This window comes from Etheostoma spectabile, chromosome 8 (assembly GCF_008692095.1).
Source record: "Etheostoma spectabile isolate EspeVRDwgs_2016 chromosome 8, UIUC_Espe_1.0, whole genome shotgun sequence".
NCBI classification, from domain to species: Eukaryota; Metazoa; Chordata; class Actinopteri; order Perciformes; family Percidae; genus Etheostoma; species Etheostoma spectabile.
Genome location: NC_045740.1, coordinates 10549902 through 10575805, shown reverse-complemented (window position 1 = coordinate 10575805; position 25904 = coordinate 10549902). Strand labels below are relative to the sequence as shown.

The 25904-nt window shown below is 38.6% G+C and overlaps 1 protein-coding gene across 1 annotated transcript in view; it reads right to left on the bottom strand.

Annotated features, from left to right (window-relative positions):
* The window catches only part of LOC116694723 (voltage-dependent calcium channel subunit alpha-2/delta-1), a 72492-nt gene that overhangs the window by 29110 nt on the left and 17478 nt on the right, over positions 1–25904 (bottom strand). Inside the window, 16 exon segments of the mRNA XM_032524585.1 lie at positions 1795–1869; positions 2233–2313; positions 2421–2495; positions 3155–3244; positions 3332–3381; positions 4505–4583; positions 5248–5352; positions 6195–6353; positions 10228–10261; positions 10263–10339; positions 10519–10573; positions 11078–11147; positions 12175–12306; positions 18361–18490; positions 19690–19725; positions 20286–20345. Of these exon segments, the coding sequence (XP_032380476.1) occupies positions 1795–1869; positions 2233–2313; positions 2421–2495; positions 3155–3244; positions 3332–3381; positions 4505–4583; positions 5248–5352; positions 6195–6353; positions 10228–10261; positions 10263–10339; positions 10519–10573; positions 11078–11147; positions 12175–12306; positions 18361–18490; positions 19690–19725; positions 20286–20345 (1308 nt within the window).

Below are 25904 nucleotides of genomic sequence, written 5' to 3'. Positions count from 1 at the left end.
TCAGACATAGGGTTGTAGATCACATACTATATGACATAATATCTAGCAAAAAGTAAACTGCTACTAAATATTGAAAAATCTATCTATGGGACTGCACAGCACACTTCAAATCACTCTACAACTTCTTCTACAATCTACACTACTTTTACTTTGTCTCACCTCGTGAAAAGTGACAGCATACTTATTATTTAGCCTGAGCTTCCTGTTACGAATTCTTTCCTAGGATGGTTATAAAAAAAAACATACACAGTGATGCATTTTGGTGTATCAAAAATGTCACTTTGGGGGTTTCAATGTCTGCCAAAAAAACAAACAAACATACATTGTATCACTCCCCGGTGCAACTTAATAACCCTTTTGAGAAGTTCTTCACACACAAATGCACGCACACACGCATGCACGTACACGCACACGCACACATAGAGCTTCGACCAGCATTAAGCATTTCACTCTGGGAGAAACAGATTGTGAGGGGACCAAAAAGAAGAGATAAATCCCCTTCATTCATTGGAGGGAGAGACAGAGTGACAGAGAAAGAAAGAATATGCAGCTATGCAATGTTTCTTAGCACTGCATTAAAAGGGAAAACCAGAAGGACATGAACATACAGACATTTGTAAATATCCTGCATGCCTATTTGCCATAAACTACTTAACAATACCAACACCTTACTTTTAGTAACATCTCTTTTTATGTAACTACCAAGAGCATCCACACGGACACCCTGGTGGGCACCGGTGGTCAGGGAAGCCGTCCTGACTGAAAAAGGAGTCTTTCCGGGATGTATTATCCCAGAGGACTCCGGAGGTAGTTGCAAGATAGCGACGGGCCCGAAGGGCTGCAGCCTCTGCCGTGAAAGAGGCAAAGCAGTGGGTGTGGGAGACGTTCGGAGAAGATATGGAGAAGGACTTTTGGTCCACCATCCAAGCTGTGTACAGTAAGGATGGGACGCTTTTGACCACAACTGAAGAAGTAATAGGGTACTATTGGAACCACTAAATCCAGCTTACACGTTCTCTGTGGTAGAGGCAGAGCTGGAGGATGATAGCAGTAAGATGGACTTGTTCCAGGGGAGGGAAGCCTATTCATGTCCTTTGGCCGGTCAAGTCAGGCACCATAAATGAATGTGGTCCCACTTAACGTTTTGGTAAAATTGCTGAATATTACCTTTATGGTTCAACTTTGAACCTTGGTGTAAACATACTTAAAATTGTTATAAAAACAACAATGCTTAATACATTTAATTGGATTAAAATAAGTTAGTATAGTAAAGGCCACACTACAAAAACGTTTTGCTCTTTTTATCTTACAAAACTTAATACAGTAAATAATAAAATACAAACAGCAGTAGGATTATAAATTCCCATAGTGGAGCATATTAAATTATATTCTGGGTTATACTACTTTCACTTTAAAACACATTATCTCTGCTATATGCTACACAGCCTCTCTTCATCCTTAATTCTTAAATTGTCATATATAACAGTTTGCTGCCAAGTCTAAATATCTATTTTATTTCACATGGTAATAAGTGACCTTCTAGCCGACATCTGAGGACTGATAATATGAAGTAATGGTCTAACTGGACAATGAATGCTCTTTATGATGATTGATGAAGTGACAGCATGTGGTAAAGTTTGAAAAGAACCTGCACCATTTGCTAGCCTGCGTATTATTCTCTCAGCTCAAGCATTTATTGTGTAACCATGTGGAATAACCAGATATGGAATGTAATGCTTCAAGACATGGAACTGCTGAGCCACATAAAGGTATTCATAGGGGCAGATGCCATACCTTTGGCTGGAGATTGGGGTGCAGCAGGACGTATCCATTGGGATCAATGGCAAAGTAGTAACCATTTGGACCAATCTGAAGTGAAAAATGACAGAGTAGAGGGAAATTAAATATGTGGGTCCAGAAAACCAAAAGATGACTGTAGGTATACTGTAGAGTTTGATTGAAAAACACCTGGTAACGGCTGTTTAAAAGTCTGTAAAAGAGGGGGCTCAGTTGTCCCCAAAAACAGGAGTAAAAGATGCGACATAGGGGCTATGATTAACGACATAGACATTTTTAATTTGTGATGATGTTATATAGAAGTTCGAAAAGAACACATAACTCACACATAATGGAATTACTCACACATTGCAACAGAGGGAAAAATTTCAAGATTTTTGGTTTGATAAATGTATTTGTAGCATGCATGTGATCATATATGGGTGTTAAACTCACTGTGAAGCGTGGTGTGAGCTTTTTGATGTCATCCAGAGACACGTCTATTCCCATTACACCAAGAATCAACTGATTCTGGTGCTGAGAGACAGTATGAGAGAAAAAAAAAAAATCAGGAAAACTTTATTCCTCAGGTCCTGCTACTGCTGTCTCCACTCATCATGTGTTGAAGCATTTATTTACTGCACCTCGCCATTCCTGTCATCTTTGGTCTTCGTTTTATTGAAGACAGGTAGTGTCCCAGTGATGACCAGACCCAGTTGCTGATGGAGAGTCAAGCAAACGCACCATTCAACTCAGGAACTTTATCACGTTAAAATTAACATGGCAGGAACAATATTTCTGTAATTGTGAATAGGGCTGCACGAAATATTGTTTTATTATCATCATCGAGATATCAACTGGTGCAATAAACCCATGGCGAAAGGCTGTGACATATCACCAAAGACACAGAGATTTTGTGTTAGTTGAAAGAAAACATCAGTAGAAAACTGCACTTTAAAATATAACTGTCATTCTTTTTAAAGTGGTGCTTTCTGTATTCAATTTAATGTTCACTTTGTTTAATAAACGAATGTTTGTTGTATTTTAGCCGAATACTGAAAGCAGAACTGAGTACACTTTAATATCTGTTTATTTATCACAAGTTATATCGTTAAGGCGCATATTTTCCTCATATTATTACATTACATGTCATTTAGCAGACGCTTTTATGCAAAGTGACTTACAATTGCTATATGTCAGAGGTTGCACACCTCTGGAGCAACTAGGTATTAAGTGTCTTGCTCAGGGACACATCGGTTGATGTGTTGCAGTAGGAATCAAACCCAGATCTCCCACTCTAAAGGCAGTGCGAAGGTGTCCTTTCCACTGCGCCACCCCACCATATCATGCACCCCTACTTGTAAAAAATGTGACATACCAAAGCATCAAGGTAAACATTAGTCCACTGGACTTGTTTGGCCTGTTTGTCTGCCAATACCATTGGTCTGCCTAGGACATCCAGGTACTCCTAAATTGGAAAACAACAACACAATAACCATATAATGCTTTAATGAAGATTAATGCTTAATACATGTGACAAAAGTCATGGTCTAACCTGTGTGTTTATTCTGATGGCTCCGATGGAAGGAATCTCATAGAAGTAACCTGGATAAATGATCAGACACAGTAATTTAACCAAAACTAATGCCACGATCACACATAGCGACAGAAGGAAATAGACGGCAACTGTACATCACAAAAACCCCAAGTGGTCCACTGCATTATGTAACTTGACACAAAAGAAAGTAAATTAATATCAGTGACTTTTTGCTTCAGTGATGTGTAAGGAATTATTTACTGAAAAAAGTCCATCCAGTTGCATTGCTCATGAAGATTCTTATATTTCTAAAAGGATTTTAATTATCATTTCACCACCCGTCTTCTATGAAGGTAGATTTGTTTCTTTATGACATGCGCGTAAATAAATGTTTGAGAGAAAAAAAATATTTGAGAGAAAAGGTTTTCATACCAATAGAAACAAATAATAATGTTTGACACTAAAAAAAGTTTAAATATAAATTTGAAATTTTTAAATTATTTCTGAGAAACAAAATTTCTCTAAAAATACTTTTTTTTAAATATATATATAAATAAATAAAAAAATAAAAAAAACCTAAGTCTTTGCTCACAATGCATTTTTTTTCTTTTGTCTCAGGATTTTTCTCTCAATGTGAAAATAGTGCCATGAGCGGGGCCACGTTCCTATTGGCCAGTCTGGTGAGCACCATTTTGTCTTGGGAGTTCATCAGAATCATTCGTCATCCGTCTGCAGCTGCAGGACTTGGAGCGCACCGCCAGTGTTTCAGTTTGACTGTTAAAAAGTGTTAGGATAGCTAAAATGTATTTATTTATAAGCGGGCTGGTTGGTTAGTTTGCTAACGCTAGCTTGCTATTCCACCAAAACTGGCGGTGAGCTCCAGTGGGGTTGTGCTGCTGCTACCGGAGCTCAGCTTCAGAAAAAAAGGAACTGGAGCTCACCGCCAGTGTTTCAGTTTGACTGTAAAAAAGTGTTTAGATAATTAAAAGGCATTTATTTAGAAGTGGGCTGGCTGCTAGTTAGCTAACGCTAGCTTTTTCGCATGTGATAAAGAAACAAATCTAGCTCCATATCTTCACAAATCACTACTAAAATCAAGTCTTATGTTAAATGCAATCTAATCTTATGCAGGGATTGTAACAAACTGATCACAATATGCAGTCCGGGTGTGTGTGATGATCTGTGATATACCTTTGTTGGAACAGGCCATCCACTGAATGGGTCCTTTATCGTAGTTGTGTTGTCCTACTGAGAAGGTGAAGATCCTCACCTGATGCACAAGGTTCAATTCAACCATATTCATCATAACATAACCGCTTCCAACGTAAAGCATATTCTTTATCATTTGGGTCAGTTACCCGATATGCTTTTGCCATTTCTCTTCATTGAATGTAAATCTTTAATTGAATTGATGATTGTCTTGTCTTATGATGTTATTATATTATAATTAAACAAACAGGTCCATTTACAGTTAATGTATTCAATAATGATTCACATGAAAATATGAACAAAAACTAAATAGAAAACAATCTATTTCCTCACACAATATTCTAACATGTTTTAACATATTATGGTGCCGTAATAATATTTCAGATCAATTAGAATTAATATTCACACGATTTTCAGTCTAAAAAATAAAATATATGTTCAACTGTATGTGCTATTTTGACGGTGAACTTGAAATAGGTGTGCAACCTCACATGTGTGGGTGTTCATGTTCATAAGTGTGCCTGTGAGTAGGTCTTTACACAATATACGGAAAACCTTATCTTCCTTTTGCATAAACCTTTAGATAGGAAGGATACGCACACGGAAGTCTAGACCCAAAGGGAGCTCCAAAAAGCTGAGTCTAATAAAACTACAAAAGGAGCACATTCAAAGTGCGGTATAATACTCACTCACTTGTGTGTGTGTGTGTGTGCGTCACCATGTACCTTTTTGTCAGCATTGTACTTCTCCAGTATGGCCCGAGCTCTTTCCTCTCCTCCGTCAGTAAACAGCATGATGATCTTGTTGCAGTTCGCTCTACTCACATTAGTCTATTTAAAAGAAAACGTGAGGATTTTCTAATTAATCATTTTTTTATACCCAGGTAGTGGCAAGATTTTGTGGGTCTTCTAGTCCATCGCATTTTTGCTCGAGAAAGACACCTGTTGACATTGTCATAAACTTTGACCTACTTGATGTTTTCCTGACCTCATCTGAAAACTTCACTTATCAACACCCAATGTATCTAAAACCTAATGATTCACAGCAATTTTCTGTTGTGAACATGCATGGTCCATAGAGGATGATGCCCATAATCTTTGCTGACCTCCAGACCTTTCCTTTTTATCTTAAACACATTCACCTCTCAAGAAATACAACCTTTCAATTTAGATGAGCCGATATTCTTTCCTCTGGTGCCTCCCTTGTTTGCTCAATCAAAAACAATTAAACGTTGGTGTGTTATGAATGTTGCAGATCTTAGGAACTGCTGGCAAAGGCGTCAGACTTGTTAACAATTCTTGTAATTAAGACATACATCTTAATCTATCAGTACAATCATGTGGAAGACCAAGTTCAGAGTTTATCAGAAATACTAGTCTTAGCAGTTTTGTTGAATAACTCAACGTGAGGATGGTGCTTTACCATTCCAGGGTTGTCATGCATCTGTAACAATCTAATGTTTCCTTCCTTGTCTGGACATTTGAATTGAGGTAACATTTCCAACCAGCAGATGGCAGTGAGAGACAATGCTCTGCTGCTGCTGTAAATATGGAGGCATCAGACGTATCATTCATTCAAAACTTGTTTTAAGCCTATCATCTTCTCAGATACACTTAAGTGAGACAAAATGACATGTCTTTTTAAACAAAAGGAGAAAACTGGAAAATCTTACTGTAGAGAGCTGCTGAAAAGCAAACTCAAAGCCTTTTGTGTAGTTTGTAATTCCTTTAGCTGTGATGTTCTGAACAGCATCCTTCAGCACCTTCTTGTTCCTCACATTGGCTTGAACCAGATGGTCGAAACACGCCGTCTTCTTCACCCTGGTGTTAAACTGGGAAAAAGAGGCAAGGAGTTATGACCTACAATGTAATTATACAATTAGAACATATGTAAAAAAAAAACATACAAATGCAGCACACACACACACACACACACACACACACACACACACACACACACACACACACACACACACACACACACCACACACACACACCACACACACACACACACACACACACACACACACACACACACACACACACACACACACACACACACTTCCACCTGGCCTTGGCTGTTATCAGGCAGCGGTAAACAGACATATTCATCAAGCCGCACTAATTGCTTCACATCCTTGGAGCTCAAAGATTTGGTACCCATGGAAACAAGATTCTGCTGTATAAGAACAAGGTTAGGCAGCAACACCATCTTTTTTTAAAGGTGAGACCTTCGGATTTCCACCCCACAGCACACATATGCGCACACACACTGACTATACCCAACATGAACCAAAAGATGGTCAGTTGTTAAATATCAGTATGTATCTTAAGTGTGTGTCTTTGTGTGTGTGTGTGTGTGTGTGTGTGTGTGTGTGTGTGTGTGTGTGTGTGTGTGTGTGTGTGTGTTTCCAATGAGCCTGACAGCATTAAAGTGCATTTTAGATTGACAATAAAATACATACACATCTCCATTGAATTGAAAGGCAATACCATAGCGGCTGGGGTTTGACAACAAGACTGAATCAAGGCGACAGCACATAAACACTCGCAAACGTGCACGCAAACACAATAGAAGTTCACATAATTGCCCCATAGAGCAGACAGGGATCGTTTATCACATAATCTATTACGTAAAAGGAGAAGTAAGGAAGGTGAGGACATAAAAAGAGAAGGGGGAGGGTGTGACTACAAGATTTAGAAGCAGTTAAGTGAGATGGTGTTTCTCTTATAAAAAAACAATGAGCTCACATATTGTATGTGAGGTATCAATCATAGGCTGATTAGAAATATACTGTTTTTGTAGATTATTTCAATAATTACATTTTACACATTCTAGGGTAATTACAAAAAAACGCATTCTAGCTTTGTAAGATAGTGTTAATGGCTTGCATAAAGTGTGAATACAATATTCTACAAAGTCCACTGTTCCCTTGTGATCCTATTACAACAGTTATTGTGTGCAGTTGTGATATGTCTGAGACATGTACAATGTGTAGTGCGCAGGGTAGAGTTATACGCAAATAAGTTGTCATGTGATGCCTGTTCCGGCGCTGAGACACTAAAGTTTTAAAGATTCGGTTCTACTCTATCCTGTTTGTCTGCCTTGTCGTCAATAATACTTTGCATGTGTGTTATAGTGCAGGCCTTGGGAATGGATTAGTGATGACACAAGAGAGAAGGCTAATCTTCAAGTCCTAATCCCACTGGACTGTCGGCTTCTCTGCTTTGGTACTCTGGCTTGCCCACTGGACTGACACTGGCTAACAGTACTGACACCAGCTAACACGGCTGAACAGGCTGGATGAAAGTGACGGGGGCTCAGTGAGGTGGGAGGGTGAGGGAAAGTGAGAACACAAGTGTGGAAAAAAATAAATAGAGAGGATGGCAGAAAGGGAAAGAATGAGCGGAAAGGAACAGCCATCAGCATTGTCCTGACCTACCGCAGCTGTTGAGGAAGTGTGTGAGCATCTTCCATGACCAAATGCCAATTTAGTCCCTGGGCTACTGTTAATGAGCAGAGATATATGGGTAATATCAGAGATTAATGATTTAGTGTCAGGTTACAACACCCTCAAGGCCAGACATTGGGTGCTGATTGTGTGTGTGTGTGTGTGTGTGTGTGTGTGTGGTGTGTGTGTGTGTGTGTGTGTGTGTGTGTTTGTGTGTGTGTGTGTGTGTGTGTGTGATGAAGTATGTCATTGACAGAAAGTAACAGATAAAAAGAAAGAGGGTGACAGAGAGAAAGAATATTGAGTTTTGGCAAAGCAATTAAGGGATGATTCTGGTTTATTATAACTTATTGTTGTCTTATTTTTGTAGCTTTGGAAATCCTTCCTACTGCTAACAATAACATTGTACTCACCAGGTTACATTTCTGGGATCTGAAAACATGCTTCCACTGTTAAAAAAGTGTTCCAAGATGGAACTAGAAACAAAGGCGATCACTTCATACAGATTGTAAAAACACATCCCAGGATCAACTTTGACCTACAGTACTTGCCATAGAGCACACCTGGTTTTATTGTGCAATAACAGATTAGTACCAAAATTTCAAGTACACTCACTTAAAAAAGTGGTTTGGATTATCTGGCTAAATTTTTCGCATGACCAAAACATGTGTGATAGTTTGACTGCTCGGGTTTTTTACACTGTTAAACTTCATTGCAACAAGGTCTACGTATTCCCAGATTTCATAAATTACTTTGGTAAGGACAATGTTAGTGTAAACCATCATTACACTAAATTATCCTTTTAGTGCTTTCAAAACATCCATGGATGTGACTTTTATTTTCGTATTTTTTTTTGACGGTTTTTAACTGCTCTTTAATGTTTAATTTCTTGTACTGCACTGTAACTATTATTATTATGTCTTTTTTTTGTAAAGCATTTTGAATTGCCCTGTTGCTGAAATGTGCTTAACAAATAAAGCTACCTTGCCTTGCATCTTCCTCGGACCACTGACAGAAGTGGGTGTGATGCAGTTTTAGAGGATAGAAGGAAAACAATTTAAAAACAAAGTTCTAAGTCAAAACTGAGTGGGACTCTTTGATCTAATCTCTCTCACTCTGTCTCACTTTCTAAGATACACACAGACGAACACAAACACACACACTGGGCACACAGACAGATTCCGATAATTGCAAATCTTTGCAGAATCACAAGTTCGCCGTGAAACAGAATACATTGTGTTCAAGACAAAGGGTCCCCAGAGAGAGGAAACGGAGTCGGAATGGTTGTCTGAGTGCAAGGAGAAAGAAGACAGCTTCAATCTCTATAAAGACACATCTCAATAAACAGCTCCACGGGAACCCATCTAAGCATCACACGGTCTTCTGATTGGCTCTTTGTGAGTGTAATCACAAGCCTGGAAGGCCTAGTATATATGGTCAAAGAATGGAAAGGTGGAAAGGGAGACCTATGGAAGTGATTGGTTGGTGAGAAGTAAAAATAAAGGGAAAAACGTAAAGGGAGTAAACGGAAGAAAGTTGTAGTATTGTATATGGAAGAGGAGGAGCATTCATTGTATGGGGATCATTCACTGATATGAAGAGATATACCTGGAGGCATACTGTATGCTGCAAAATGCTGAGAGGAATTGCATGACTCAATGATGAAAAGAAAAAGTGATGGAGAGATCAAGAGGGTGATGAATGAGTGTTTCCTGGGGTTCACTCCTGTCAGAGGTGCAACTTTAATTCCTTAGAAGTGGCACACACACACACACACACACACACACACCCACACACACACACACACACACACACACACACACACACCACACACACACACACACACACACACACACACACCACACACACACACACACACACACACACACACACACACACACACACACACACCCACACACACACACACACACACACACAGTAAGGTGGTTGAGGGCAGTGTGCGTTAATCCTGTACCAATAGACAGGTTTATTAAGGTCTGTTCAGGTGCCACCTAGTGAATAGCCAGTTTTTCATTCTCCACTTCTGTCTCTGGTGTGTGCAGGGTGTGTAGTTTGTGTGCGGACATGGGCACAATGTCTTCACGTGTGCATCTCCACTCAAGTTTCCACACTCAGTTTATTCATGTGCACTCTCTGAATCTGTGTGTGACTCTGCCCCTTTTCTCAGCATGCACTGCTTCCCCGACTCGCAATCGACGACCAACATTCGCAATGATGTCTTTATAATACTCACATAACAAGTTGAATAATCATCATCAGATTGATTCAGTCTCCTGACGTGAGGTCCTGATCAGTTTGAGAGTCAAGCCAGACACACTCCCGCTTCTGCAACAACAACAACATACCTGACAGCTTCTTGCTGCAATCTGTCTGCTCGGTTCTTGTACTGTGAGATTTGACTCAATGTAATTAGAAAGGCTTCTGCCCTGGAGCATGCTTATCATTATGAGAGTCCCACAACTCAGCAGGCACTATTAACAGGAAATCATGACTGATGTGGAGATGTCTGCTCATAAGGTTATACGTGGATACTCAGCATCCAAAGGATAGCTTCTTGGTGGGCAGCTCCTTGAATGTACCTAGAGGACATAAAGATGAAAACAACTGTTGAGAGTACACATAAAAACACCCCACACAGAACTCTGAGTCCATTTGAAACAATAGTATATAATATAAAACCAAGGACGGTTGAATATAATAATAATAAAACACTTAGTTTTAATATATATATATAAATAATATATATACTGACCAACATTGAATATGTATGTACAGTATATATAAATATTCAGTATACATATATACATATATATATTTTATATATATTGTCACAATGCAATTACACTGAATGTAAATATACAACAATATTTTATTATTATATTATTATACAATATGTTTAATTATCAACCAGCTTTCATATAAAGCCATATTTATTCATGAGAACCTACAACCAAGCAACCATACAAGCAAAGTAAACAATTATATTTAATCCTGAACATGTACAATATGAAACTTTAGGCTTGAATTCTGACCAACATTGAATAAATATTATGCTTCTTGTAGTTTTCTAGCAGATTTCTTACCATGGTCTCCTGCGGACATCATACAGGTCAATTTTACTGGGGGTCTTGCGAGCATCCATCCAGGGAGAAGCTTTGCAGAGAAGATTAGATATGTGTTGGTCATAATGTTTTCACAAATAAAGGAAATAAGACACGTATTCTGACTTTTGACACCTCTTTCAGACGAAAGTGTGTATCTGCAAATATCTGCAATATGCAGCGTCATATTCAGCCCAACAGTATCTACTTGCTGTCAGTCATATTTGAAGTATATAAAAAAAGCTTACATTTTTACCGTGATGACAATTGGCTTGTTGTATGGAATCCCACATTTTTATACTATCTACATTACAACATATTTTATGCTATTTAAAATTGTTCTTGGAGAGATAAACAGAAGGGGAATATTAAGCTATCCATCTGAGATGCATGGATTCATTTATGTTGACACTAATCAGCTGCTTTCTATGTGTATGCTATTAGTAAGTGGCACCATGAAAAATAGCCAGTAAGAGAGTGTGTGGTTGCCTATCATGCATGATAAGAGGTAAAAAATGGAACAATGAGGAATAAATTCAGGGTCAGTGAAAATTCATGAATATTAGACATAAACTGTTCCCATAAAGCTATATAGTGTCTATGATGACAGGGAATCTCATGAATAGAAATAGCTTGGCAAAGAAAACAATAGCAACCAGCACTAGACTAATGCAGTTAATGTTAGTATGACACTACATGGCTCCACCTATAAAATGAATGTAGATTGAAATATGGGGATACTTTATTTATTGGACATGTATATTTGTGTCATGATGTGTTGTGAACAAAACAATCAGTTGATATGCATCCACTGCTCTTGTATGGAAGCACAACACAACACACACACCACACACTTACACACCAACACACACACACACATAAGAGCACACACCACTCATACCCATAAACAAACAACACACACACACAACACACACACACACACACACACACACACACACACACACACACACACACACACACACTTTCATTGTCATATACACAAACAACTTAGGGAGATAAATAATCAACCTTTGTTAAATGTCAGGCAAAGATAAAGACTGTTTTTTTCTTCTTTTTACCTGGGTAGTAGCGAGCCAGGCCCGTAGCGCTACCATACACCTGCCAGAGTAGGGTCGGGTCATCCTCTCTGTTTTTTCTAAACACGTCCTCCAGTGCCTCCGACCAGTTCAGTTCATTCAGCACAATGGTGGCTAGACATCCACACACATACACAAACACATACTGTATATTTCAAATAACAACATAAATACTAGAAAGGCAATCACAAAAAAATACATTGTTGTAATCAGATTTTTTTGTGCATGTCTGTGCGTGTATTCTGCAATAATGATCCACCAACATAGCGGTGCAGGTGAGCAGGCCAGTGTAGACTGTCCAAGCTATGTGGACATCTCAGATTAACACATTCTTTAAGATTCACACACACAGGCCCACTCAGTGTCTACCCGCTCACCCAACTTGACGCATGAGCAAATATTAGGCCAGCACATCCAGCCAGTCTCGGTATTTAGTAACAGATACTGAGGGGTGGTTTTCTAGCAAAAACGGTTTTGCAGTGAACTTTATTTAATTTTACCTAAAACACTATAACAGTTGTGCGTGTTTGTATGTATATGTGTGTTTGTATGTGTGCATGCGTGTGATTAATAGTGTGTGTTGTGAAGGCAACAGGTATTATGGATGTAATGACACAGCAACCAGACAGCTTAGAGCCACATAACACTCAATGTGATGGATGGAGACACAACACATGCTGCCCCAACTCTCTGCTCTGTCTCTCCACTGCTCTTCTTTTTTCCTTCATTCCTTCCTTTCTCTTTTTTTCTACTATTGAAGTACTGTACATACTGTATGCTCTGTACATCTGTGCATGTGTGTGTGTATGCGTATGCGTGCGTGTGAGTGTTTGTGTGTGTGCGTGCATGTGTAAGCATGCATGTGTGTGAGATAGATTGGTATCCTGTATTGAGTGTGACGTGGCTCATTGATGTGCAAAGCATACACTGTTCATTTGCATGCATACCTCTGGAGGGGAGAGTTAATGAAGCCTTGGTTGCCAGGAGTGCATGTTTTTCAGTATTGAAAGAGATAGACAGAGAGAGAGTTAGAAAAAGATAGAGAGAGTAAGAGAGAAAGAGAGAGAGAGAAAAAGAGCAAGCGAGTGTGTGTGAGAGAGAGAGAGAGAGAGAGACAGACAGAGTATGCAGTGTGTGTTTGTGCTCAGTAATGTATTTACCTCATTGAGGGTATAATTTTAGAGGGAAAGAGATAGAAAAGAATACCACAACCCTTGTTAGATAATAAGAAATTTACAAACGTAATTTTGGAGTGAAAACTGATAAAGACAAAGAGGTTGGTAGATAGCCTGCTGACAGCTAGATAGTTAGATACACACACAGAGGATATACACATACACCTCTATGTAAACAAACCAAAATACAATCCTAAAAATGCAACCAAAACATCTAACCTAGTGATAATATTTTGCTTTTTAATGTTTTCAATTGGTTTTGAGTACTCCTGAGTTAGTAATATTTAATAAGCTTAACTCCACTGCTGCTTCATAAGTGATACAGTATCCTCTAGTTGCCCATATTGCCACTGACACTAATGAATTCCCTGGCTGCATTTGGCATAGCTTTGATGCCACACTGAATCTGCACCCTATAATGACTTCATCTCAACGGGATATCAGGGGTGCAATAAATTTCACTAACATAACATGGATTAGTTTATTTTGAACATTAAAGAGTACATTATTTCTCACGGCTTTAAATAAGGTAGTCCATCCCTACTTATCATATACTTTATGTCTAGAAAAGAATTTTAACTCCACTAAAGAAAAACTCACTTTGATACAGTGATGTGTTTCATCCACTAGTAAGATCACCAGCGTGTCAGTTACTAGATCATCGACATGTCAAATATTTAATTAAAGGAATAGCTTGACATTTTTGACACACTCAAGACTGGAAACAGGGGAAACAGGTAGCCTGACTCTGTCCTAACATCACAATATCCGCCTGACAGCACCTATTAAACTAAGCTAATAATGTTATATGTTGTTTGTTTAATGCTTATAAAGACTGCAGTTTAACTTGACTGTGATGGGAAGATGGGAAACCAAAGAGGAGTGGAGCCTGGGCAGGGTGATGTTACAGGCAAGGCAGTGGCGTTTATTAAAGTTTAGATGGTATCCACAGTGCTGTGAAATAAGGTGTGGCTACACCACAGATGTATTCTATAATAAGAGAAAAAACTCTCCGGTCTGTTGCATTTTATTTTAAACCAATCACATTTGTCTTGTATATATATATATATATATATAGATATATTTACATATATATATATAGATATATTTACATATCCTAAATGCAACCATAATCCTCCATAAACACATACTACGTATATACACATAAACGAAATTTGCTCTTACCAGTGTATCACCGTTATAACCTTACTTTATTCATAGCAATCGCGGCCAAATACTGTAAACATAGTCCTTGTAAATCTTAACAATGGTTCACAAAAAGAACCATCAGGCCTGACTTATTGCACTTTTTTTAAACTGTCTAGCGTGTGGCTGACATTGCAATTACAATATGATTCACGATATTGGAAGAAATTATCGTTTTTGTATTATTATTTTAATTTTCATTGGAAAATTATTAAAATTGAAAGAAATTAAAATTAGATCTCGACCAATATATCGGTGGGCCAATATTATCAGCTGATATTAGGCATTTTCCGAACTATAGTCAATTATAATGGCAGAATATGGAATATATCAATATATCAATATTTAACGGTCAACCTTCAATGTTATGAGTTTTGGCATTGCTTAGTTTGTCCACGAGAGGGCGCTCTACAACATCCTTGTTGGCAGCACTTTTTTTATTTTATTGTGTTTTTGTTCAAAAGACTTTAAGTTTCATTTCTTAAGTTTGTATTTTTATACGGTTTCCTTATTAGAACATTAATACATTTTGATGTTCCTCTGTTCTGTTGTGACAATAAAACAAATTATTATCATAGTATTTTAGTGAGAACTCATAAATAACTACAAATAACTGATGTTGGGGAAATCTGTTTATGACTTGTCACACGTTTCTGGATTTTTTTTTATATACAGTATATCGGCCGATATATTGGAATATAGGATTTAAAAAATATATATCTTTGTATCGGCCTTAAAAATCCTTTATCGGTCGGGCTCTAAGTAAAATCATTATTGTGTGATTTTTGCGAGGATCTGTCCCAAACTTTTTTTTTTTTTCTTTAGTTTATAGGATACAATTTGTAGGCAGGACCTCTCTGCAGCAACACAATACTTAATTCATAATGGTTTGACATATATTTTGCCATTTACAAATATTGGGCCCTCCTGCGATTTGGATAATGCACTAGTCCATATTGTGATTTCGATACAATTGCGATAAATTGTTCAGCCCTAATCTTGCTACATTATATAAAGGTCATTATGCATCTCTCTTTGTATCCATCTGTCTCTTTTTCTGCCTATCTCTAAGTTGTATCTCTGAATGTTGCTGCATTTCTTTTCCACTGTTTGTTCTGTTCTTCTGAAAAGGGAAAACATCATGCTATTCTGAAGTTAATCATAGACCGTATACTCTTCACAATATTGTCACAAAGATTAAAATACATAAATGACATGTTGTTTTTAACTAGACCCGGAGTATCACATAAATTGAATGCATACATTTTCAGCAAAAGCACCACAATTTCCTTTTCTTCTCTGTCACACGTGACCATGTCCTTCACTGGACAAAAACAGATGTGTTTTTTGTGATCTTTCGGTCAACGTCTGCTAACCTACACTCATCTCACACACTTGACATGCTGCTGCCTATAGAAGGTGATTTCATAAACGTGCTTCCCACTTTACCCAGAAAATCAAATTGACTCCAGCTGTGCAAAAGCTATTCCAGGAACATTTATAGAGTGGAGATCAAATTGGAGAGTTGAAACCTCAATAACGTATAAATCATCTGTTTCTTTTCAGGCATACAAAATACTCCTGCATGTGTGCCCATATCTGACACAGTACAGTATATGAGGTAGCGCATACTCAAAGACACAGAATTCTCTTGCTATTAATGTGGGAACTCTTCTAATACCATTGTTTTCCTATCACATTTTCATCAGCACTACATGCTCAAACTTAACCTTTACTCTAACTCTAGCCTAATCCTTAAACCTTGTCACAACCTTAAAATAAATGTATAGGGACTGAAAAGCCAGTCACCATAACAAAGATGTAAGTGTTTTTATGAGCTTTGGGTCCCTACACACACATATATATATATATTTTTTTATCTCGCTAAGATCAGACTTCAGCTCTGGATAGGTCCCAGCAGCTCAGCGTATCTTTGCATGCTCATTACAGGTTAGCAGTAAACAGCATCCTTGAGAGAAAAGCAGTGTGAGGAATCATGGCACCCAGCCCAGATTATGGCCAGAGAGGCATCTCAGGAAAAGAAATGACAACATCACAATGAGTTGAAAAGCATGCTAATAAACCAGGCTTGCACTTTTACAGATAACACACACTGACAACAGTATGTGCCCTTCCCTTTCCCTCATTTCTGTCCCGGTTTGGGGTCGGCAGAAAGGTGAAGTGTTTAACCTTGGGGCCAGCAGGCTGAGGGCCATGCTGGGGAAGTCACTTCATTCTGCTTGCCCTCCCAGTCACTGCTGACGCACCACATCCCACTGTACACCAATTACTAACCATCTAAACACATAGATACACGCAGATACTCAGTGTGACACAGCCACAGATCAAAAATACATACTGTAAACTAAGCAGCGTCCAGTGCAGCCTGATGGTTAGAGAAACTATCTTGTAATTGGACTCATATTCAAACTTACGTGACCTATTGCTGCACAATTAATCACAATTTTATCGAAATTGCAATATAGACTAGTGCAATATCCAGGACGCAGCATTTGTTAAAGGCCAAATCGTATCCTACAAACTAATGAAAAAATGTTTGTTAGGTATAGAAAACGACAACAATGATACAAAATGATCATTCCCTTCAATATCTTGAATCATATCGCAATATCAGTCAAAAACAGGTATTTTCTTCATATTGTGCAGCCCTAACATAGTATCTTTGAGCAAGGCACAGAACACTTTATTGCTCATTGAAAGTCACACTATATTAAGAGCACCTCCCAAGTGCTTAAAATGTAAAAATAGAAAGATTATTAGTCCAAAGTTAAAATTCAACAGACCATCCTTAAGTCATTGACATTCAACTTGAGCTGTGCTATAGTCCCAGAGAATCTAGAGAATCAAATTACTGTGAACCACTGAAGGTAAATGTCGCCACATGATGATGAAATTATCAGAAATGTACTTTTTTGACAAACAGGCCAAGTACACTATGTAATAGATGCACATACTGTATGTTTCATTATAATCTTGAATTGTTTTGCTGACTTGAACTACAATGCCAGACAGTTTAAACACAACTGACAACATAAAGCACGCACAAGGCAATCTGATCAAAACTGATGTTGGCCCATGATTTACAGTAAAGAAATGATCCTTTCTTGTTTAAAGAAATGCCGATAGAGCTAACACACCGATTGCTTTCAGCACTGATCATACTGTGTTTTTAATGACAATTAAGGATGTAGTGTAGGGAACACTTTTTTTTATTTTAGTTAGGTAAAAAATACTTAATTATCATACTGTGAAGAAACACACATTTCCAAATAAAACCTTCCACTCTGGGAAAATATAGAAAACAGACAGGTTTATGTTGAGAATATATGTTTAGTACAAAGGAAGTTGGATCACTGGCTAGAATTCATATCAATCAAACCTTTTATTTACGAATATGTTTTAAAGCTAATGTAAAGCCTGAACAGGTTGAATAAAAAAAAAATAAAAAAAAAACCTTAATAGGTTTTTTCGGACAAAGGCCAAAAACCATCAGTTCATTTTATTCAGAGGACCCCCATTCATTTATATCCCAAGGACACATAGCTTAGCCACGAGGCAGAAGAGTACCGGAAAACATCCTATTGTGCTGTATCAGTTTTTTTAAAACCATCATGTAACCATGGGCAAATTTGCCAGGGGCACAATCTGTAAATAACATTTCCTAATGGGTTGGTGTGTCACTTGTATCCATGGTTACCACTTGGATGTGTGTGTGTGTGTGTGTGTGTGTGTGTGTGTGTGTGTGTGTGTGTGTGTGTGTACTCACAGCCATCATAGATGTCAGTGGGGATGTGGACAGCCGTGTGGTTGTGATCAGTCAAACGTTTAAATGATGGATCCTCTATAAAGTCTGGTCGAATCTTGTATTTTCTTCCCTCTGTCTCATTTGCATCCAGCTAAGGGGGGGAAAGAAAATCAAGATGCAGAAAGCAATGCTGACTTAAGTTTAACATATCATACAAAGCCTCTGTATTCCATTTGCTGATCCATCTTTGCATGTATATGGGTTTATTAAAAGCACAAGATTGTGCTCCACCCATACACTCAGTCACGGTCTCTGCGGTCCTCTGACAAGGACTTGCTTGTTGTCCCAAAATCCAGGCTCCGGACATTTGGTGACAGAGCCTTCTGTGTCAGTGCACCATCGCTCTGGAACCAGCTTCCTCTTGCTATTCGCTCTGCCTCCTCTATTATAACCTTTAAAACCCAGCTTAAAACATACTTCTTCACTGAGGCTTATGGAATTTAATCACTCCTGGCCACCTCTTAACCCCCCCCCCCCCCCTTGTTTGTTAAGCGTCCTTGGGTTTGTGAAAGGCGCTAAATAAGTCAAAATTATTATTATTATTATTATACATCCTTATCAATGTTGTCGCGGCACTTTTCACACCCTCCCAGCTCGTTTAAGAATAGTTATCGTCATTGACGATATTCTCAATGATATCCTGCATTTGCACCTTATAATCACATTTACTTGGGGGGAGTAGCAGGAGACAGCTAGATTGTCTGGGCTCCTTGCGGAGCTTTATAACTCCTAGTGTGCATTCACCAATTGAAATCAATGAGAGCTGTACAGACAGATATATGAAAAAAGCATGATGAGATATGAAGGAAAGAATGCAGAGTAGAGAGGGAGTGAGGTGGTGAGGTGGAGGGAGAGAGAAAAAGCAAGAGGGGGGAGGGAGAGTGCGAGCAGTTGCTTCCTAATAAAGCAACAGTGTAGCCAGCTCATACATCTCATCTGTCAATTAGAGGAGAAACATGGCAGAAACCTCTGCACCTGAGAGAGGGTGGAGGGAGGACGGGGAGGAAGCGACACAGGAAGAAAAGCCTGGAGAAGAGGCAAAAGAGGGAGGGATTGCAGTAAAAGGCTGAGGCAATGATATAAAGTGAGGTTTAAAAAATAAGCTACGGATGTAGTGAAAAAGAGAAGCAAAACGGACGAGAGGAGGGAAAATGAGGAGGAGAAAGGACAGGAGAGAAAGAGAGGGTGCTTTATAGTAAAACCATATTACTGGCCCATGTCCGAGTGTGACCCATGTGTTTGCCGGGGCAAGACAGCAAATAGGCAGAAGGGGAAAAAAAGCACACTCACATTGTCCTTTGCATTGTAGTAGGAGATTTCATCACCCTGTAAACAAGTCACACAGAAGCACAAATATCACTTTGTGGCTGCTTTAGGGTGTTGCACAAAGAAGAGTAACATTTATGCAATCATAAACAGTTCTTTATTTTGTTGGTGGAAAACTCCATTAGTAAATTCTCCAGTTTTATGTTAATGAAGACGCTAGTCTGTGCTACCAATCAAATGAATACTTTATGAGTTAAGCTGAGTGTTCCTCTTTGTACATCTGTGTCTGTGTGCCTACAGCCATTAGCAAAGCTTCAGGGAACAATATCCCTGCCATTGAGAACGCAATATGGTCATTCACAGATTAGAAACATCTTTAACTGTCTCTGTGACAAGTATTCCTGCCAACTGCTTAATAATTATGAGCCACAGTGGTTCTTAGAAAGCAGAGTATCTGTCATCTGAAATGAGGGGCATCCCACCTCAACACAGTGTATCAACACAGTTAGTAATGGACACTCTACAGTACATGATACACATATTAAACTTACACATACAGTATGTAATATTCAGGTATTCGTGTATGCGTGTTTGTCTGTATTTTTGTGTCCCTCCATTACCTCAAAATCGTCTTTCCAGTTATGCTGCATCTGGAAATTCTCAGCAGCTGTGGCCAGTTTCTGGGGAGTGAAATATGACAGGGATTTAGATTGTAAACTGCACGAGGTATGCCTCGTCACTATAGAATACCTGAGCAAAAGAGAGTATGTTAAAAAGCATAATAGAGACCATCCCGGAGACTGAAGTAATGATCTTACTCGCGGAGCTCAAACCACAGGGCTATCATTGTCTTACTGCACTGCCCACTGAAGGCCACACCACAGTGTCATACTGGCAGAATGAAAAGGTTGTGCTGTTGTAAGAGAGCAGTGTTTGTGTGTGTATGTGCGAGTGAGAGAAAGAAAGCATGAAAGAAAATACAGAAAAAAATGGGGATGAGCAGTGTAAGAAATATCAGATCACTGAATAAAGTCAAGTGCAAATGGATTACCAATAGAGACGATGCCAATCAATTTAAATTCTACAAAATAACAGGAGGGTATAAATCCTCTCCCCATCTCTCTAACAGGCACACACACTCAATTCGATAGAGAAAATAGTGGTAAGAGTAATATATTTATCGCACTAGAACATAAGCCCAAAATAAACAGTGTGTATTCATCACACTTGGAACAAATGACTGCCTTAAGTGGTCTGTAGATATCCAGGGTGGTATTTCCAATGACTGCTTTTAAGATCGTTCTGTGTTAACAAACCATCTGACGCCTCAGGTTACTAGAAGGTTAAAGTTTGGACAAGGTTTACTGGGGGACATTCATGGCCCCCAGTACAAGCTAGATGTACAGGATACATTTCAATTACTTTAGTGTTTCCCTGAATTTCCCCTTACTGCCACCAGCTGGTCAAACCTTTCACTTATCTATAAAACATCTCAAAATCTACTAACTATGTTTATGGACTGGGACAAACTCTGCCGACATGTATGATCCCCAAAGGATTCATGTCATTTTACTTTGGTGATCCTCTGACTTTTTGTCTAACACCATTCTAAAGTCAAAATTTCAATTCACTTCAATGTCCACCAAGGCAAATCCACACAGGCGCCCATATGTAGAAGTTTACTCCTTGACTCTACGGCTGCGGCTTCGACTCTGACCTGCTGCCCCTGCTGCATGTCATTCCCCTTCTCTCTCCCCCTCAGCGTGGCCCTTGCCTGTCCTTCTTCTACAAAGTAATGACAACACTGTGGAGGACAGCCTTTAATGTATCCCCCGTCTTACAACAACAGCAAAGTTACCACAGCCTCAGAGAAACTCCAATCAGGGATGTGTTTTTTAATTAATCAATGCAATTAGATTGGATGACCTTAGAGTGTATTTATAGCTGAATCTTAGTCTGATACCCATCTGTTGAACTGTGCAAGTAAGGAAGTATAAAAAAAGGCCACATCAGATCTGTGCATGAGCAATAAATGGATGAGATGCTTATAGTATATGTCATTCCGTGCTTTTACTGAGTGTGGGTCTGAATGTGTATATGTGTGTCTATGGCCATGTGTCTGCTGTAGGCAATGATTTCATTCTTGATCAACATTCCCATCCCTTTGGCCTCCAGTCCTGGGCTCTGTTCCAGACCTGTCTCCTCCTCCTCTGCACTGGCTGTCAGCAGCTAAATATACACCTTATTCGAGCCATAACACACACATACACATACCAACTCAAAATAGTGTTCATTAGGTTATTACGCTCCAAAAGAAGTCCGTCACTGCATAAATCATCTGTTTTAAATTTATAAACAGTGTCCATCAAATGCTCTACGCTTGCTTTCACCAGACATTAGGGGAGTTTAGACTATTTTAGTGATTTCTTCTGGAGATTTACATCTGTATCAATAGCTCTAATTAAAGTAGAACAATTTAATGGAGTAGTACAAAAACATGTCTGTTTCAGACTCATATAATGCCGACAGATATTTAGCCACTGATGACTTTGCACAAACAAGATCTAACTCACTGACTACTTATTGCTTTACCAGTGCTTACTGTGAATTTCTTTTTTTTTTAACCTTTATTTAACCAGGAAAGTCCCGTTGAGGTTAAAAACGTCTTTTTCAAGGGAGTCCTGGCCAAGAGGCAGGCAAAAACACAATCAATTACATTTATAAAAGTTATACAACACAGATAGTTAAAAACATTTTGAATGTAAACAGGTCATTTCAGGCTCTCTCAATCTGGATTTAAAAGCATTTAAAGAAATAAGTTCAGATAATTTCAAGTCTTTTTGCAAAGAGTTCCATGCAGAAGGATTTGCACGGGCAAATGGAACAATGAGCAGCAAGTGATCATCTGATCGCAATGAATAGGAACCAACACTTCTCCATGTGATCAAACTACTGATGTACGATGGCAACAGACCTAGCATGGCCTTATAGATAAAAATATGCCAATGCCCTGATCTCCTGTTTGACAACGATGGCCATCCCACTCTGGAATACAAGTCACAATGATGGGTTAGATTTTTACAATTTGTAATAAATCTCAGAGACGCATGGTACACAGTTCAATCTTATGCAGACACTGTGCTGAGGCGTCCCATACACCATATCACCATAATCTAAGACAGATAAAAATGTTGCAGTGACTAGCTGCTTTTTGGCTTTAAAAGAAAACAAAATTATTTCGAAAGAAAAAGGCCAATTTGAGTTTAAGTTTTTTTTCACAAGGTGTCTATATGAGGCTTTAAAAGAGAGGGCATCATCTAGCCAAATGCCAATGGTACTTATAAGATGAACCACCTCTATGACATGTTTCCAGTCAAAGTAAACACAGAAGGAGGAACTTGAGAACCTTCCTAGTGTTACAAACAAACATCAATTAGTCTATCCGTATTGAGAAACCAGTTTAAGCTGCATAAGCGTGTGTTGAACCCACATCAAAAGCTTTCTGCAGAGACTCAACCGCTTTAGCTGGGACGATCCAAAACAATAAATAATCGTGTCATCGGCATAGAAATGCATATTAGCATCCGAGACATTTAGCCCAGGCATTTATATACAATAATAACAAGAGAGGACCCAATAATGAACCGTGTGGCACCCCCTTGTGGACCTTCACTAATGCAGAACATAGACCGTCACATTTTATACACTGAGTCCTGTCACTCAAATAATTAATGAACCAGAAACTGCACAATCAGACAGTCCCAGACAAAGAAGCCTATGCTTTAAAACGCATGGTCCACTGTGTCAAATGCTTTTGACAAATCAAGAAAAAGTGACGCACAGAATTGCTTTTTATCAAGGGCGACAAGTATGTCATTATAACTTTTGTAACAGCAGTAATGGTGCTGTGCTTTTCCTGAAGCCTGATTGCAGTTTAGAAAGAGTTCATTTGATATAAAAACTCTTTTATTTGGTCTGAAACTAGGGATTCCAAATGTTTGACAAAACACATTATTAGTATAGGCCGATAGTTAGTTAAAACTGCTTGATCACCTCCTTAAACAAGGGAATGACAAAAGCTGACTTCCAAAACTGATGGTATTTTTGTTGTTTTGAATTGACAATTAAAAAGAATTGTAAGGGGCTCAGCAACAAAATCAGCGTCCTTTTTCAAAAATAAGGCTCTATTAAATCTGGTCCAGGTGGTTTCTGTGGTCTAACGCTTTAAGAGCTCCATGCACCTGCTGTACCGAAAAGAAACAAAGTTAAAAGGCTCTCCAGAAAACACTGGGGAGTCTGTGCATGGGGGGACAGGACTACTCCTGTCGACTCAGACACAGAACCAACTGATACAAAATGCTCATTGAAGCAGTTTAAGACATCAGCTCTGTTTGTAGCAGGAAGAGAGTTTTTCAAAACAAATTTTGGGAGGGCTTCATTACTTTTATTCACAGTAAGAGACTTGATAACTTTCCAAAATTCTGTGGATTATGAGATTTTCACTAGTAATGATAAATAAATTCTGATTTAGCCTTTTTAATAAGAGAGGTACATTTGTTTCTTAGTGTCTGAAAATAGACCAGTCCGTGACAGAATCACCATTTCTAGCTTTAGCCCAAGCCACATTTGGATGAATAATGCTGAAACCCGGTAAAAAACCAAAGGGTTTTTCCCGTCCCTCACTCATGTTTTTGTAAAGGAGCGTTTATTTAAATTTTTTTAAATTTCCCTTAAAAAAAGTGTCCAGGCAATTTCCCCCGGCAAAACGGTAGCTGCCCCCAATTAATCCAAGAAAACATGATAAAGGGCCCTTTCTTTAAAAAAATTTCAAATTCCCTTTTATAATTTGCTTTTTACATTTGGGTATTTTACTTTTTCTCAAGGTAGAAATAAACAATGTCACTAGCTTTAAAAAAAGACCCCCATAGATAAAAATGTTGGGGTACATTTTTTAAAACAATGTTAAAGGGGATTTGTCGGTTTTTTGATTAGGGTTTAGGGACATTTACCAATGGCTAAGACTAAGAGAATCCAAAAAGATTTTAAATTTTCGAAAAAGCATTTTGCCAGTCCCAAATTTTTAATCCCCGGCCAGTAAAAGTTTTACTCTAGTTTTAATCTGAAAAAAGAAGCTTTTTAAAAATATAGGCCTCCCTGGGGGCCGATGGAGGTTATAACACCCCACAAATTAAATTTAAAGGAAATTTATTGAAAGGGATTAAAAACCACATTTAAAGCCAAAAAATCCATTTGCCTACAGAGGACTCCGACCAAAAAAACGGGTACACCAAAAACTTTTTTTAACAAATAGTAGCTACCCCACCCCTTTCTTTGGGCCCATCACCCGCGAAAAAAATCATAAACCCCTGTACATTTTTTATCTTCATTTGTAAATTTATTTCCTTTAACCAAGTTTTCCGGGAAATTTTCCCCTATGTCCCATCTGTAGATTCAACCAAATTTTAAAAAATTTCCCTTTTAGGTATTTCCTGCGGACATTTTGAAAGAAAAATTTTCCCGTCCCTTTATTTAAAATTTAGCAGGGGTCAAGGGCATTGTTCAAAAAAGGGCCCGGATTGGCTGCACATTTTCCCGATAGACGTTCCCTAGTCAATAATCAAAACACACCTCCCAGCATATTAAAAGGGCCCCTATCCCTATGCTGAAAACCCGGGAATGCCTGTCATTAAATTTAGAGAGACAAAAATAAAAGCAAAGAAATTTTTTCGTTTAAAGGAACCCAATACAAAACCTCCAAAATCCAGGTTTTTCCAAAAAAAGTAATGGTTCCTGGGGCATGTCAATAATGTTTTTTTTTTTCCCATAATAGGTTTTCCCGTTGTTTCCCCCAATTTATTAAAAAAACCACCCTTTTTTTGGTGCCGGGTTGCCCAAATTCCAAAAAAAAACAGGGGCAAAAAAATTAAAAGTAAAAAGATTCCCTATTAAAATAACTAAATAACAATACCGGTTTTTCTTGAATTTTGTCCAGCTTCCCAAAAAGAAATAGGGTACTGGCTTAGGCTTGTTTTGGCCCGGCTCCCCAAGAAATGTAGTAGGGCCCTCTTTGTTTTTTCCCACCCCCAGGGTGAAGGGTTAGACCCGGGCCCCCTGCCCAAGCTCCAAAAAAAACAAACAGGCCAGGCCCCTCACAGGGGCAGGGTTTTACCAAAAAGCTCCAAAAGGGGGTAGCAGCCAGGCTAATTTTTCCCCCCCTCCAAAGGGGTTACCGGCCCCCA